Raw genomic sequence first — 13,459 nt, forward strand, 5'->3', positions numbered from 1 at the left:
GGGGAATCAGCAAAGAGGAGATCCATGCATGGTTTGGGGGTGGCATCACTGAGGCCGCAGTGAGGCGTTAGAATAGAAGCAGTGCGCATATACGTAATACACCATGTGGAGAGATAGTAAGTACACTGTACGAGAAGGCGCAGACTGAACTACTACTAAGCGCTACCTTGAACGGAAATTCAGGGCCGCAAGGATGGTGGTGGGAAAAACAGTGAATAAGTACTGGTTGGGGAGCTGCTCAAGTTCAACTTGTTAGGAGCGAGCCAACACTTTGCGCAAAGGTGGAAAAGTGGCAAAGGGTACCAAACAAAGGACTTGAAGAAAATAGAGCGTGCGTAGATCTCGTCGACAATGTATTGTATATATCATGTAGATACAAACACATCTCAGACGCACGGTATCTATATCAGGTTGGAATGTCGCCGACATGACCTGATAGCGACTTGTCAAGCGCTGCTGAAACCAACCGATTTGACTGCAGATAGACACGCTTATAACCTGTGAACGGATGGACAACGAAGCGTGTCAGAAATCGAGGGCAGGTGGGCCAAATCATGATCTGTTAACTCAGCAAATATTCAGTCAGTATGTTGCGAGTGCGACGGAAAATAAATACACTCACCCTGACATAACTATTAAGCAATTGCATCGAAGACAGGACGTAGCTATAAGAGTATGATAGTTATAAGCTATGAATAGATTGTCCATTCTTCCGTCAGAGGATAAAGATTGATAGCGGATCAATGTACAGACGTCGTGACGAGAACTGATATATTTGGTCGGAAGTGCTTGACCTCGACAAAGAAGCGATTCGCTCATGTCTAAACAACGGACGCTTAGTAGCTTAAATCAGCGAGGCTCGGCTTACAACAGGATAAACTCGCTCACATTCTAAGAAAAGCGGAAAATGACTTCTAAGGTACATTGGAAACCTCATGATCTGGAAAAAGTGGGAAAAGACCTCGATCAGCACGGCTCGAGCCCGAAGGAGAAACGAAAATACCTCACGAGATGCGAACATTAGACTCACTATCATCATGCGAACAATGCAAAACCGTTTGGGCCAGAATGTTCCATAATGTGATGTGTCAATAAACAAAGTCCGCAACGTATTAAATGTCACATGTTGATGTGACGCGTCCAAAACTTCCATTATCCATCACACGTCCATCACATACTCCCTTGTCACTACATATTGCTTCTTTATCCATGGCGGTGGTAACCACGATCGATGAAGGAAAAAATGGATAAAGCCACCTTTTACATCTTAATACACACGAACAGGTGAGCGAGAGCCTCTATTTTGATAAGTACTGACAATTCAATAGAAAACGACACTCAAAGGCTGTGGTACAAGAAGGCCAAACATTGTACACATTTACAAACGCCCTCTACCAGCCAACTCTGTCCGCGCGGAACAAGGAGCGGGGTACACATGAACGTCCTGTGGAGCCATTGGTAAGTAGACCGCACGTGTCGTTTTCCAAACAACTGACATCAGCAGGATGAAGACACGGCTTCCAATACTTTGGGATCGGAAGATGGCTTAGTTATTATTGCTACACAAGAGAATTCCGGAGATGGAATGGGACAGGATGAATCATGTGAAGCGATGGTGAGCTGCTGGTTATCTTTGTCCAGGCGACGCTAATTCACCAAACTCTTTTTAGATTGGATGCCACGAACGGAAGTCTGTACGCTCGTTCGGACAGTTTGGTTAGTACACATACACCAGAAGCTTCCGTGGATGGAATGAGGGAGCATGAATCTAATGAAGCTATGGTAAGCTGCTTGGACTTTGGTGCGGGCGATGCTGATACTCCACCCATTTCAGATGGATGCCATAGATCCGATCCAGCACGCTGGGCCCAGCGAGTTCCCTATTAAAAAGGAGGAACATTACCATGAGGTGATTAAGCAGGAACCTGCTTATAATGCGTCGTTATTGTCCTCTATAGTGAGTCTTGGCAATCATTATCTGGACTTGACTGATATATGAAAGGATCAGGACACACGCTCCATCGCTATGCAGGTTCACAGAAGTTCCAGCCCGTCCGTCGTCAAAGAGGAATCGAAGGAGATGGAACGTGCTCTCATGTTTCACCTGATGGGGTGTATTGCCCGTCGTTAGTTCACTTCTGAAAAAGTATTTCATAGCTTTGTACACAACCGTCTGTTACTGTTACATTAACGAATATATGATACTTTGCGCTATAGAAGTCCGGGCGTTACATGAGATATTGAACATTTCAATATATTGTCTGGTATAATCGTATACGGGCGCGCAGATCTACTGCAGTGCGTATGATATCCTGTCAATGCCTTGAACTGCTTTAGATGAAGGACAACAATATGAAAGATGCAGACTCATGTCTGGACATGTGCTCATCTTTCTGTACTTATTTTCAGGGACAGAGATACGGAAAATATCTTATATAAATGTCTGATTTGTAAGAGTGCCAATACAACCAAACGACCGCAGGTCATCGCTTGTATTTTTATAAGTACTAAAGAATAAATAGAAAGCGTCACGGACACCATCTGTATCAACATATAATATAATGCATACACCTGTTGGGGGTTTTGACCGTGTTCCTTGATCTATCTACATGTCCATAATACATCCATTTAAATGTCCTCTCTTTTTCTCCAATTCTCTATAATACTCGCGCATCTCCTGAGTGTATTATGCTTCTGGACGTCCTTCATCTCTTCCTCTAGCCAAGCCGACTCCGTTTAATCCGACCCGGCATCTTATCTATCCAATCGTCTGGCCTGCGATCTAAGACGATCACTTCATCGTCGTCATCTGTTCGTCCGCGTTTCGTCCTATTCGGCTTGTCGACCCAGTTAGAAGGCTTGTGATCTAAAACTAACACGTCGGAGGAGGAGTCAGAAGATTCAGACCCGGTGTCGGATGCGTTGTCATCGGAGGAGCCAGAAGATTCGGACTCCGTCCCAGATGCATTGGCATCGGAGGAGTCATAATATTCAGACTCGGCAACGGCTTGTTCTTCCGCATTAATTCGAACTGTTGTATTAACGCTTGAGTACAGAAAGAAAATACATAAGTAAAATGATCGCTTACCATAACTGCACAGCTGTTGACATGCGATGCACGCTTCGCCCGTTCGTCCTCGGCAAATCCTTTTTATGTCCTTGCAGTGATTGCAGCGCGGACGCATTTTGCGAACCGCGCGCATTACGGGGGTTCGCCTTGGGGGAGGTCCTAATATTGTGAACAATTGTAAGTGAAGAGGGATGCAGAAGTACGGCGACGGCTTACCTGGTAACAGAGAACAACGGTCGCAGCATCTTCTGCATGGTGATGAGGAAGAATACGCATAGCATGGTACGTTGTCAGCCATGCAGGATGCACATCCCGGCTCCATCAAGGTAAGCTTGGGCGCCGTAAACATGGATGTGAGATGAGAAGTTGGAATAGAGAATTGGTGGGTCGGCAACGAGCCTTTCAAGAGTTCACGAGAGTAATAAATGTCCACAGTGGACGTTCCAAAATCCGTCTATTGTATTTTTGCACCCGAAAATATCCACAGTGGCCGTCCCAGATTCCATTATGCTACACAAAATGACAGTAGACACAATTTCACAATTATGTCCATCACGCAACATGTGGATATATAATTTATTGTAAATCTGAGCTCGACCGCTATTTTATACATAAATGTATTAGCATTCCGATGCGATGGGTATATTTCAATCGACTTTATGAAAATCACATATATATGACGTTTACAGTTTGATATCGGAGGACATCTTAGTCGTTTACGGTACGCGACAAGCTTCAATACATTGAATGAGGAAGAATGAGGCTTGTAAAGCAATTGTGATTGCTGAGATTTTGGTCGAGGCGAAGCTGATGAGCCAAACTGATTTCAGATGGATGCCGCCGTAGACATCATTCAGGACGCCCGTTCGGACAACTCAGTTCGTACCCTATACCAGAGGCTTTGGTGGATGCAGTGAGAAAAAATGAATCTTATGAGGCGATGTTGAGCCCATGCACATCATAAAATAAGAACCGAAGTAGATGGAACTGTTTCAGATGTCTCACTTGATGGCATGTATTGCAAGTCGTTAGTCCATTGCTCACAAAGTATTCCATAGCCTGGTACACAAAACTCTGTTACTGTTACATTAATCAATACATGATGCATTCGTGCTATAGCAGTGCACATATCACATGGGATATTGAACGTCTAAATATACTGTCCAGTATTGTAGGATGAGGGTCCGTAGATCTACCGAAATGCGCGTGATGCCCTTTCAACTCCTGGAATCGCTTCAGATGGTGGACAACAGTATACGACATGCGTACTCACGTCTGGACCAGCCTGTATCAATCAAAAAACTTGGGATTGACCTTCTCAAGACCGCTGCAAAACCAGAGAAATGCTTCTACCAAATTATTGTACCTTCCTGCATCCGTGGAATCTTTCACAATCCATGCCACGAAGTCCTCATAGCTCGCCAAAGATGCTCCTTCGCCGATCTCGTTTATCATTAACTGTCGAAATCCTGGGTTGTGCCACATGCAAAATACCGCCTGAAAATGAACCCAGCGAATGGACATTTTTCACCTTTACGGTACGAAAAGCCTGCATGGCATGCTGGTTCCTCCCCGTTTCTGTTTCGCGATTGGGGAAGGCAGCATTGAAAACAATAAGTGTAGCGTTCGAATGAGAAGCTCAATTTGAAAGCTCCATACAAATCCATCGAAAGAACGGTGTCCATGGTGCACCTGTGATTGGCTGCTGGGACAAGACAACCGCCATTACCAAAATGTGACGGACACTTGTCCTTTAAGACCTTCATGTACTTGTCCAGGCGGGCAGTGCTGGAGAGACGGTTATGAAGTGAGGTGTTTACTGCGCTCGCTCGTGATACGAATGTACGAGACACACTGGGAAGCGATGAGGTCGATGGAGTCTCGATATGGACGGCCTTCCTAGAGATGGCTGCGATTTGGTCTGTCAAAATAAGTAAGTATAATCGCATGGAATTTTAACACATGCATACCGTATATGACTTGTCTGAAGATTCACCATTACCCTAAAACAGGTACAGAATCAGCTCCCGTACGATATCACACATAATACATACTCACCTTACCATGGATTTCCTCCATGGAGTCGAGCATCAAAGCCTGAAATGAAGTGAGCTCTAATGCACCCGCGTCGTACAAAGCATCGCTCGACTGAGAAGGCTGTGGGGTGATCGTGTGGGACTGTACAGTTCGCATATAAACATACAATAGGATTGTGGGTATATTTAAAAACTCACAATCATATTCATCGAAAGAAGCGACGACACTGGCACAAATCCAGTAGATAAGGGCGGAGGAGCATGCGTGGGTGCTTGAAGCATAGATCCACTTGCAAAAACTGGGGTTACTGCATGCTCGGATGCCTCGGGTGGCCTGAATGGGTTTGCTATTGCCTGAATGGACAATCGCTGCATGACGCTGTTCGGATCACAAACGTCGCAATGGATCCCTGGAGGGTAATCCGTGCACCGCACAGCGAGGTTGTGGCCATCCATGCAGGTCATGTTGGCGAAGCGCCGACATTCCGTACCGTGTACTAGATCGTCCAACTCTCCGATACATTGATCAGTCGGTGGTCCTCTGTATGTCTTCGCTCGTCTGTCAGTAAGGAAAAATACGTGAGACTCCTTTCCGTCTCTGCCTGCACGACCGAGCATCTGGTTGTTGACGAGAAGGCCGTACGAAGGTTTAAAGATCACAACATATCGGACGTGAGGCCTGTCCATACCCTGGGCAAATGCTGTGGTGCATGCCATCACCTTTGTATCGCCTGAATCCCACCGAGAAAGGTTAGATGCTCTGCTATTTCCAGCCTCCCAGAGATCGCTATGATAAACCGCACAATTGGCCTTCACTGCGAATGCTTGTGCGTCCCCCTGGGAGCCGCAGAAAACCAGAATACGTTCCTCCTCAGCAAGTAGTTTGCATAGAGCGGAGACGAGGTGTCCCAGAGACTGCATGGCCGCGATAGGCTGTATTTGTATGACATGCATCCCGATCTCTGGACGATTTGTATCCGACCGAACTTGCGTGACGATGCCAAGATGCAATCCAAATGGTTTGATGAAATTTGCGATACGGTGCGGTGGTCCCGTCCCTGTCATAAGCACAATCCTGATTAGCGTCTTTCCGAATTGCTGCGCGAGATTTTTCCATGGAACAACTCGTCCTGGATGACAGTTCATGATGTCGTGGAATTCGTCTACAAACACCCTGTTGAACTTCCGTCCGAGTGGAGATACAAGGAAGCTATCGTTAAACCATTAGCCATGTCCAGACCTTATAGGTTTACAGCTACCTTTCAAACGGATGCGACGAGCAATGCTCTACCTGCACGAACAAAATCTGTGCATTCTCCGGAACGACCTTGGAGACGCAGTAGTTGTGGCAACGTAGTCCAGTAGACGCGGTAGCCATGAACTGTTGGTCCAGCAGAGCTACGAACGGGCACACCACAATAGACCTGGAATTTTCATCCATCACTGATGGAATCATCCACGACATGCTCTTGCCGCCTCCTGTCCTCATCGTGATGACGAGGTCCGTATGTGCTGACATTACTGCCATTAGCATGTCCATCTGATCGGGGGTCTTTTCTGTTGCACTATCGTCCTTCCTGATGTGTCTGATCGCTCGTCTAATGTTCTCTTGAACGTCCTGAACGGCGCTTGGGGGCGATGATGGTGTACCAAAACTAGTGACTGCACGTTTTGATGGGCTGCATTCGCCAGAAAACAAGCTAGCTGCATCGATCGGCATCTGTTGGACTGATGCTGCGGTCTTACGAAGACGTTTGATAGGCATGTTCTCGTCTGGGCTCGAGTCCTCACCGCTGCTAGAGAGGCTGATGACCTCCACAGGCACCTGGGGTACTGATGTTCTCGACCCACGAAGGCGTTTCAGCTGTATAGTATCAAGACTGGACAACTCCTCGTCGCTGGAGATATCCATCACCTCCGAAGACAACCTGCGAACGTGTTTCGTCGATTCCGCGACGCGTTCTAATGATAGTTTGACCCGTGGTGCGTACTTCCGTGCGCGGTGTGCAGTTGGTGTGACTGGGTATGAACCGGACGTAGATGGGATGGAATTGTGATGCGAGACACTGCGAGGCGCGTGTTTTCTTCTGGACGCTCTAGCTGGATTGGCGAATGCTCGAGAATGGATGTTCTCATAGTCGCCACGCTTCCGTTTCCCTTTGATGTCTGCGATAGGAGATATAGACGACGACATGACGCCATCAACCAATGGAGGTTCTGGTGTTTCATAAGCTCTGCCCTTCCCTTTGCGATCTTTGAATGGAGGAAACTCGGACTGATGCGTTGTTGGGACCACGTCGGAGAATGTCGTGGACCCTTCTATGTATTCGGTCTGTGAGATGCTCGTTATCGACGATACTGGGAGTGGGGAGTCCGAAAGCATTTCTCCGCATTGAATATAACCACTTGCAGTGGGCGACACAACAACAGGGGACGCGTTAACTGGCGCATTCAATCATTTTTTAAATTGCATAACATTGGAGCTCGGACTCACCACTGTTGTTATTGTACCCACTGGGACCTGATGAGGAAGCAGGGTCTCGCCGGATACCTGCAAAGCTAATGAGATGTTGGTGTCGATACAACGCATAGTGGTGCTCACCTTCGCTTTCTTCATAGAACATGGCGTCCAAATTACTGCTCAAGTGAAACGATCCCCCGTTCCATGTTGTTGGAAGTGGCGATGAAATTTCCGGTGCATCATCTGTCGCGTCTTTTAGCTGTTTGATTATGGCTGTAGAAATTGTGTCCTTCAAGACGTCAGTGCGGTGTGCGTCCAAAAACTCTTTGATAGTTTCTTGCGTGGTCTTCTTGACCACATCTGCGATGGCCTGGAGCGTCGTCCCGTTAGACATATTCTTGTGCCTGATTCTTATTGCCTCTGGAGGCGCAAGGGGGCCAAGACCAAGGACACTGTGCCACTGATCTCCAAGCCATCTGTGCTTGCACATGCTGTTGTTGGACAATCTAGGGACGACTCCTTGGACGATGCCGTAGTGTGTATGGTCCACACCAGTGGAGTGATCTGCGGATTCAGCGAGGATGTTGTCGGCTTGATCATAAGAGTCGTCTGGAGCGATGAATTCACGACCAATGGTAATCGCGCCCTGGCGGAAATCCCTGACTCCCCATCGACAGTCGAAGTAATCATGGTTCCACTGCTGAATGTTGGCGGAAAACCTTGTAGGACTTGTCCTCACGCCCTCACCGACGCAGAGGTACCTAACATTACATGAATGCATGTGTAAGAGTGGTTTCCATAATCATGGATGGTTCAGGACAATGCTCACGTTCTGTACAGATGCTCGGCCTCTGCTCCATATGCAACCCCAGCAAGGATGGCTTCGGCGGTGCGCAACCCCCCTGCAATCATTTCGAGCACCAAGAATGCGATGTCCTTCGGAACGAACCCTGGGGTGCATGAGTCTCGATCAGTAATGCCGGTCCTTTTGCTGTAAGCTGTCAGGAGGAACATCTCCATCCCCTGCATGAAGAGGTTGCGATGCCTGTCCGAATTGCTGATTTTGTGGTCTACGAACTGGGTTCCGCGACATGAGATGTGAGTGGTGATGTACAGAAGATGGTAGATGGGCTCCCAGACGCATGACGAGCGTCTGAGCAGATCCTTGATGCCGGGGATGTTCCATGCGATTCGTCCTGCGTTGTCGACCATTGCCAGGTCGTAGTGATCAACCAAGTAAAAGAACATGGCGTGGCGATTTTTAAAAAAGGGGTCCTCCGATACGAGCGAATAGCCACGAGTAGAGTTGGTGAGGTCGTCCTTGACCTGCTCTGGCATCATCTTCAACATGAAAATGTCATTGGTGAGGGCGGAATAGCGCGACTTTGACACCTGGAGGAGCCTTTGTATCCCGTCTCTCAGCTTGTCCATGTGCATGGTGTGGACGCCTATCGTGATGGACTTGACGTCTGGATCGACATAGACATTGGGTTCTCTGGTTTGACTAAACACCAAAGAGGACGCATATTGCTGCATCTCATAGATGATGTTGAACGTAGTCGGACGGCCGAGGCGTAGCACCCGATCATGAACACGAGCAACGCGGCTTGAGATAAAAAGGCATGATAAGTGTATCGAAGCGAATGAATGGGGAGACTTGCTCACTCATGGTCGTCTGAATGTACTGAGTCCGTATCCTCGTCTTTGTCCATCAGCGCCTCAAGGAGGGATGTGACGTTGCAAAGATATTTAAACTTTGCAAGATCTGGTGTGAGGACGGACGCTTCACAGAAGTTTCCGTCCGCACGCAACGCCCTGAGCCAGATGGCTCGTTTGATAGGGTTTGCCCATCGCTGGCCCACGCACAAATCTGGATCGGTATCGACTAGGGACCACGCCAAATTATGGTAGAAAATCATCCTCTTTCGTGGGGAGGCATTCTCGTCGCCCAGCACAGTCACAAGTTCCTCGAGACACAGGGTCTGCGCAGCAGACAGCTCGAACGAGAAATCCAATGGGAATCCGAGGTGAACGCGCATGATCGCCCTCATGAATTGAACAATGAAGCCTGGATACTCGACGTTTTCATCCGACACAGGCCTCCAATGATTGTCCCTATACGCGTCCATCACGGTCAATAATGGAATTATTATGGTGCGATAGCACTGCTCACGTTTCTCGCGGTATTGCGTCACCATACAACAGTATTTTAGACAGGCTCAACCTATGAGGATGACCATCCAAGATGGTCGATGCCCTAGCCATGTGGTCTTGCACTGCAGCAGCGAGACGGGTCAGAATTCCGCCAAATTCATCATCGCTATGCTTTTTTTTGATTTGTTCCGCTGCCCGCCTCCGGGCTGGATTCATCCGGAGTTCTACCTCGAACCTGTCCCAACCCATGAAGCGTATCAGGGGAGTCCTCTCCCGTTCGGTATTGGCTGGAACGACCAATGAAAGCTCAACTGCAGGTAGGAATGTAGCCTTAAGCGTGGATTTGAGATTGGGTCTCGCAGATGGAATGACGTTTTGCCCAACCTCGAAATACGAGTTGCCAACAGCAGTAAAGATATGTTGGACCAGACAAGACCGATACTGGATCTCCTGTAAGCCGGTAACGCTGTGCTTCTCTCTACTATGGCGCTGAATGGTTCCTAAATCCTTCACGGCATACACGCAATCAGCGGATGCAGTGCATGAAAAACCTTCAACGGGGGACGCAATCATCTGTACAGGTGGTCCACCTGCTGTTGGTAGCTTGACATGCTCTGGCTTCTCGTGAACATTTGACCGCGAACAATAGTCCAGGAATGACTCCATGGTGGATGAAGGTACCTAGTAGTTACGTGGGATGCCCATGTCAAATTAGAGTGCGGCCGTACAAGGGATGAACGTACCTGATACGCATGATGGTGCTTTTTCCTGTGTCCAGAAACCATCCCGGAGGTCAATGCGACCTTGCACGAGTAGCAGATAAGGAACCTCAAATGGCTGTGAAAGCACACGCCGAGAGAATCTAGAACCTCGTTGGACATCAAGTAGTCTACTGATGGCGACAATGAGACAGTGCTGGAGTCCATATCAAAGGAAGGATCTGCGTATGCGAGATGGACGCTACGTTAAGCGGTGACCTTGAATTTTCATTATATGTATGTTCACCTCTGCTGCAGACATCCTCACGGGATGGACCTTCTGGGACTAAATCGTCGGACCAGACATCCTGTGGGCCTTGATAAATGGGTAAACATGTGACAGCATAATATGACGTGTTAAAACTGACATATGAGGTTGCCAGTCCCATCGCGGACACCGCTGTCCTGATCGAGAACCTGTTTGGAGGCCACAACTATTGAGGTCAGTGCGACTTGATGGTGGCTCGATCTGTAATGAAACTTACGACACTCAGGAGCATCAAAGACCTTGATTTTGACTGATGTGTTGTGTGCGACGTTGATGTGCTTCTGAATAGCTTCACGCTTTTTGGAAATGAACTTACACTCCGGGAGCGGGCACGAATAATGTCCATCGGATTGGCCTACAACGTACTCGTTCCCACCAATCAGGAATAGTATAGGGACGGAGTGGTAGCGGTATCGGTGCTTTCGCGCGATGTCGCAGGTCGGGAATGGTCCCATGCCGCATCCTGGGTGGTCACAGACGTCGTTGTCCGACATTTATATCAGTAAGCAGAGTATATGCGATGATAGATTGATAGATGTGATACTTTATCGTTGGATGGCGGATGAATGGCGCTGGCGAGGTTTTATAAGACTTCAAACATACGGGCCTGCACCTGCAGGGACGAAAAAAAATGTGAAGGCGTGGCATGGTAAAAAAAAACGATGGACTAATGACAGCATTTACGAAAATATCAAGACGAAAACGAGACATGGTGATCTCGACGTACAGTGATCGGAGGAAGGCGATTGCAATTCTGTTTGAGCACTCATGATATGTTAGGTTAGATCATTATACATAGAAAATAAAGGTTGATGTCACCGGAAATGAGTCTTCTCACTCGAGGTTCATCCACATAAAGACACGTACTTGTCTTTATCTAGTTAATGCGATCGAAGCGCCCCCTAAAAAAAACTCTTCAATGTTGGAATGAATGGAGGGTACAAAAATGAGACGCAATGATCGGTGACATTTGCATTATGGTCCCGTGTCCAATCATGTTCCGGGCGGATGGGACTCTAATGGCAGCCGTGAACATCGGATGAAAATAAATGTCGTTCGTGGATATGCGCATTGCGCCCAATGGCAATGGTGGAGTAAAGCTATTTTTAGACAGTTAAAGATTTGGCATGGGCAGAGCCCATATCCTTTACACTGGTTGCGAATATCTCACCAGAATACCTCAATAAGTAGTCACAGCTCGTGTACGACTCATTGCATCGATCGCCAGGAAGTCCATACTTGGACACGTCCTTGGCCCAAACAGGGATGGACGAATGATATACATGAGCCGTCGACCCTGCTGAAAAAGATCGAACGGCACATGCTAGTGTCTCAGTAAGGGCTTCATAGATCAACAGGCGACCTAGAACATGCAGGCATCTCAGATGCTTCCAGGCATGCGGACGTGTTCTCCCATGAACTGATATCTGTGGCGCAGAGGTGATAAAGAAAATGAGTTTAATGACCTTGGATGTATTTTCGTCGCTTGCGAAGGATGCCAGCATCACTGACAAGCATGTCGACATGTGATGGAACGTCCGCAACACAATGCAGCTGACACCTGCAGCCATTATCTGGTCTTTGAAATCAAGGATGGTCCAAAATAAAACGATTGAATATGTCCAGGAGCTTGTTCACCAGCTCCCGACCTTTCTATACATCCATTATATGACACCTGGAGCTGACTCGATCTTCAGTGAGATAGATGCACCAAAATGAAATGATCTCTTTTCATGAATCATATACGACGCATGACTTCAAACCGATGTGCATCAGGACAGCGATGAACAAGAGCAGTAAAATAGAACGCTCCAAGGTATATTATGATCTATATACGCGGGTCAAAGTCGCTGGTGATGACGTGGATAAAGAGACATAAAAGAAGCAGTCACGGCCTTGATCATTTTCTTCAAAGCGCCGATAGCAAGAAGAAGGCAAGTTTTTAAGTGATCCTGCTGTCACTCGAGTCACGAAAGCCTGGTTTTTATTTTAAGACTCGTAAATATACGAGTGTAAAGACTGAGAAGGAGCTCACAGAAAGCTGCTGGAGATTCACAATATGACTAAGTCCATCACAAGCGACTCGGACAGGGTGATGCCTGAAATTCTAAATAACGCCGAAGATACTGGATAAGTGAGGTTGACGCCTATGGATCTAAATAAGGGAGGGTGACGCCTAAGATATTGGACACAGCGAGGGTGACGGGGTGACGCCTATAGATCCAAATAAGGGAGGGTGACGCGTAAGATACTGGATACAGCGAGGGTGACGGGGTGACGCCTAAGATACTGGATAGAGCGGGGGTGACGGGGTGACGCCTATAGATCCAAATGAGTGAGGGTGACGCCTGAGATACTGGATACGGCGAAGGTGACGGGGTGACGCCTAAGATACTGGATACAGCAGGGGTGACGGGGTGACGCCTATAGATCCAAATGAGTGAGGGTGACGCCTGAGATACTGGATACGGCGAGGGTGACGGGGTGACGGGGTGACGCTTGCGGCAGTTCCAAGAGGACATAATGGCGGATGGGAAAAAGAAGCGAGGGTGACGGACAGCCACTTACGACACCTCATGGGAAAAGAAGGGGTGACGCTGACAGCGCCAAGGGCAAAAATGGCGGATGGGAAAAAAAAAGTGAGGGTGACGGACAGCCACTTACGTGATGGACTTCCATTTATGGACGGGGTGACGGGGTGACGTTTACAGG

General features: G+C 47.8%; 4 protein-coding genes across 4 annotated transcripts; 1 reads left to right on the forward strand and 3 right to left on the reverse strand.

Annotated features, from left to right (window-relative positions):
* Positions 1 to 1,243: 1,243 nt before the first annotated feature.
* HD556DRAFT_1314228 (uncharacterized protein) lies at positions 1,244 to 2,131 on the forward strand (the record flags this gene model as incomplete). Its single annotated transcript, XM_041300899.1, has 6 exons — positions 1,244 to 1,284; positions 1,329 to 1,458; positions 1,505 to 1,615; positions 1,642 to 1,782; positions 1,835 to 1,957; positions 2,003 to 2,131. 6 exons carry the CDS (start codon positions 1,244 to 1,246, stop codon positions 2,129 to 2,131), a joined length of 675 nt encoding a protein of 224 aa, XP_041152927.1.
* A 586-nt stretch (positions 2,132 to 2,717) lies between these two features.
* HD556DRAFT_1314229 (uncharacterized protein) lies at positions 2,718 to 3,351 on the reverse strand (the record flags this gene model as incomplete). Its single annotated transcript, XM_041300900.1, has 3 exons — positions 2,718 to 3,045; positions 3,089 to 3,229; positions 3,287 to 3,351. The coding sequence occupies 3 exons, from the start codon at positions 3,349 to 3,351 to the stop codon at positions 2,718 to 2,720; spliced, it is 534 nt and encodes a 177-aa protein (XP_041152928.1).
* Positions 3,352 to 4,795: 1,444 nt separating this feature from the next.
* Positions 4,796 to 11,202, reverse strand: HD556DRAFT_1314230 (uncharacterized protein; the record flags this gene model as incomplete). The annotated part of the gene is made up of 15 exons (XM_041300901.1): positions 4,796 to 4,858; positions 4,926 to 4,991; positions 5,041 to 5,073; positions 5,129 to 5,248; positions 5,305 to 6,316; positions 6,366 to 7,548; positions 7,601 to 7,657; positions 7,709 to 8,328; positions 8,397 to 9,173; positions 9,233 to 9,682; positions 9,741 to 10,402; positions 10,465 to 10,661; positions 10,727 to 10,795; positions 10,848 to 10,913; positions 10,965 to 11,202. The coding sequence occupies 15 exons, from the start codon at positions 11,200 to 11,202 to the stop codon at positions 4,796 to 4,798; spliced, it is 5,613 nt and encodes a 1,870-aa protein (XP_041152929.1).
* Positions 11,203 to 12,894: 1,692 nt separating this feature from the next.
* Positions 12,895 to 13,269, reverse strand: HD556DRAFT_1450666 (uncharacterized protein; the record flags this gene model as incomplete). Its single annotated transcript, XM_041307799.1, has 1 exon — positions 12,895 to 13,269. The coding sequence occupies one exon, from the start codon at positions 13,267 to 13,269 to the stop codon at positions 12,895 to 12,897; it is 375 nt and encodes a 124-aa protein (XP_041152930.1).
* Positions 13,270 to 13,459: the final 190 nt, after the last annotated feature.

This window comes from Suillus plorans (assembly GCF_016647745.1).
Source record: "Suillus plorans strain S12 chromosome Unknown HD556scaffold_110, whole genome shotgun sequence".
NCBI classification, from domain to species: domain Eukaryota; kingdom Fungi; phylum Basidiomycota; class Agaricomycetes; order Boletales; family Suillaceae; genus Suillus; species Suillus plorans.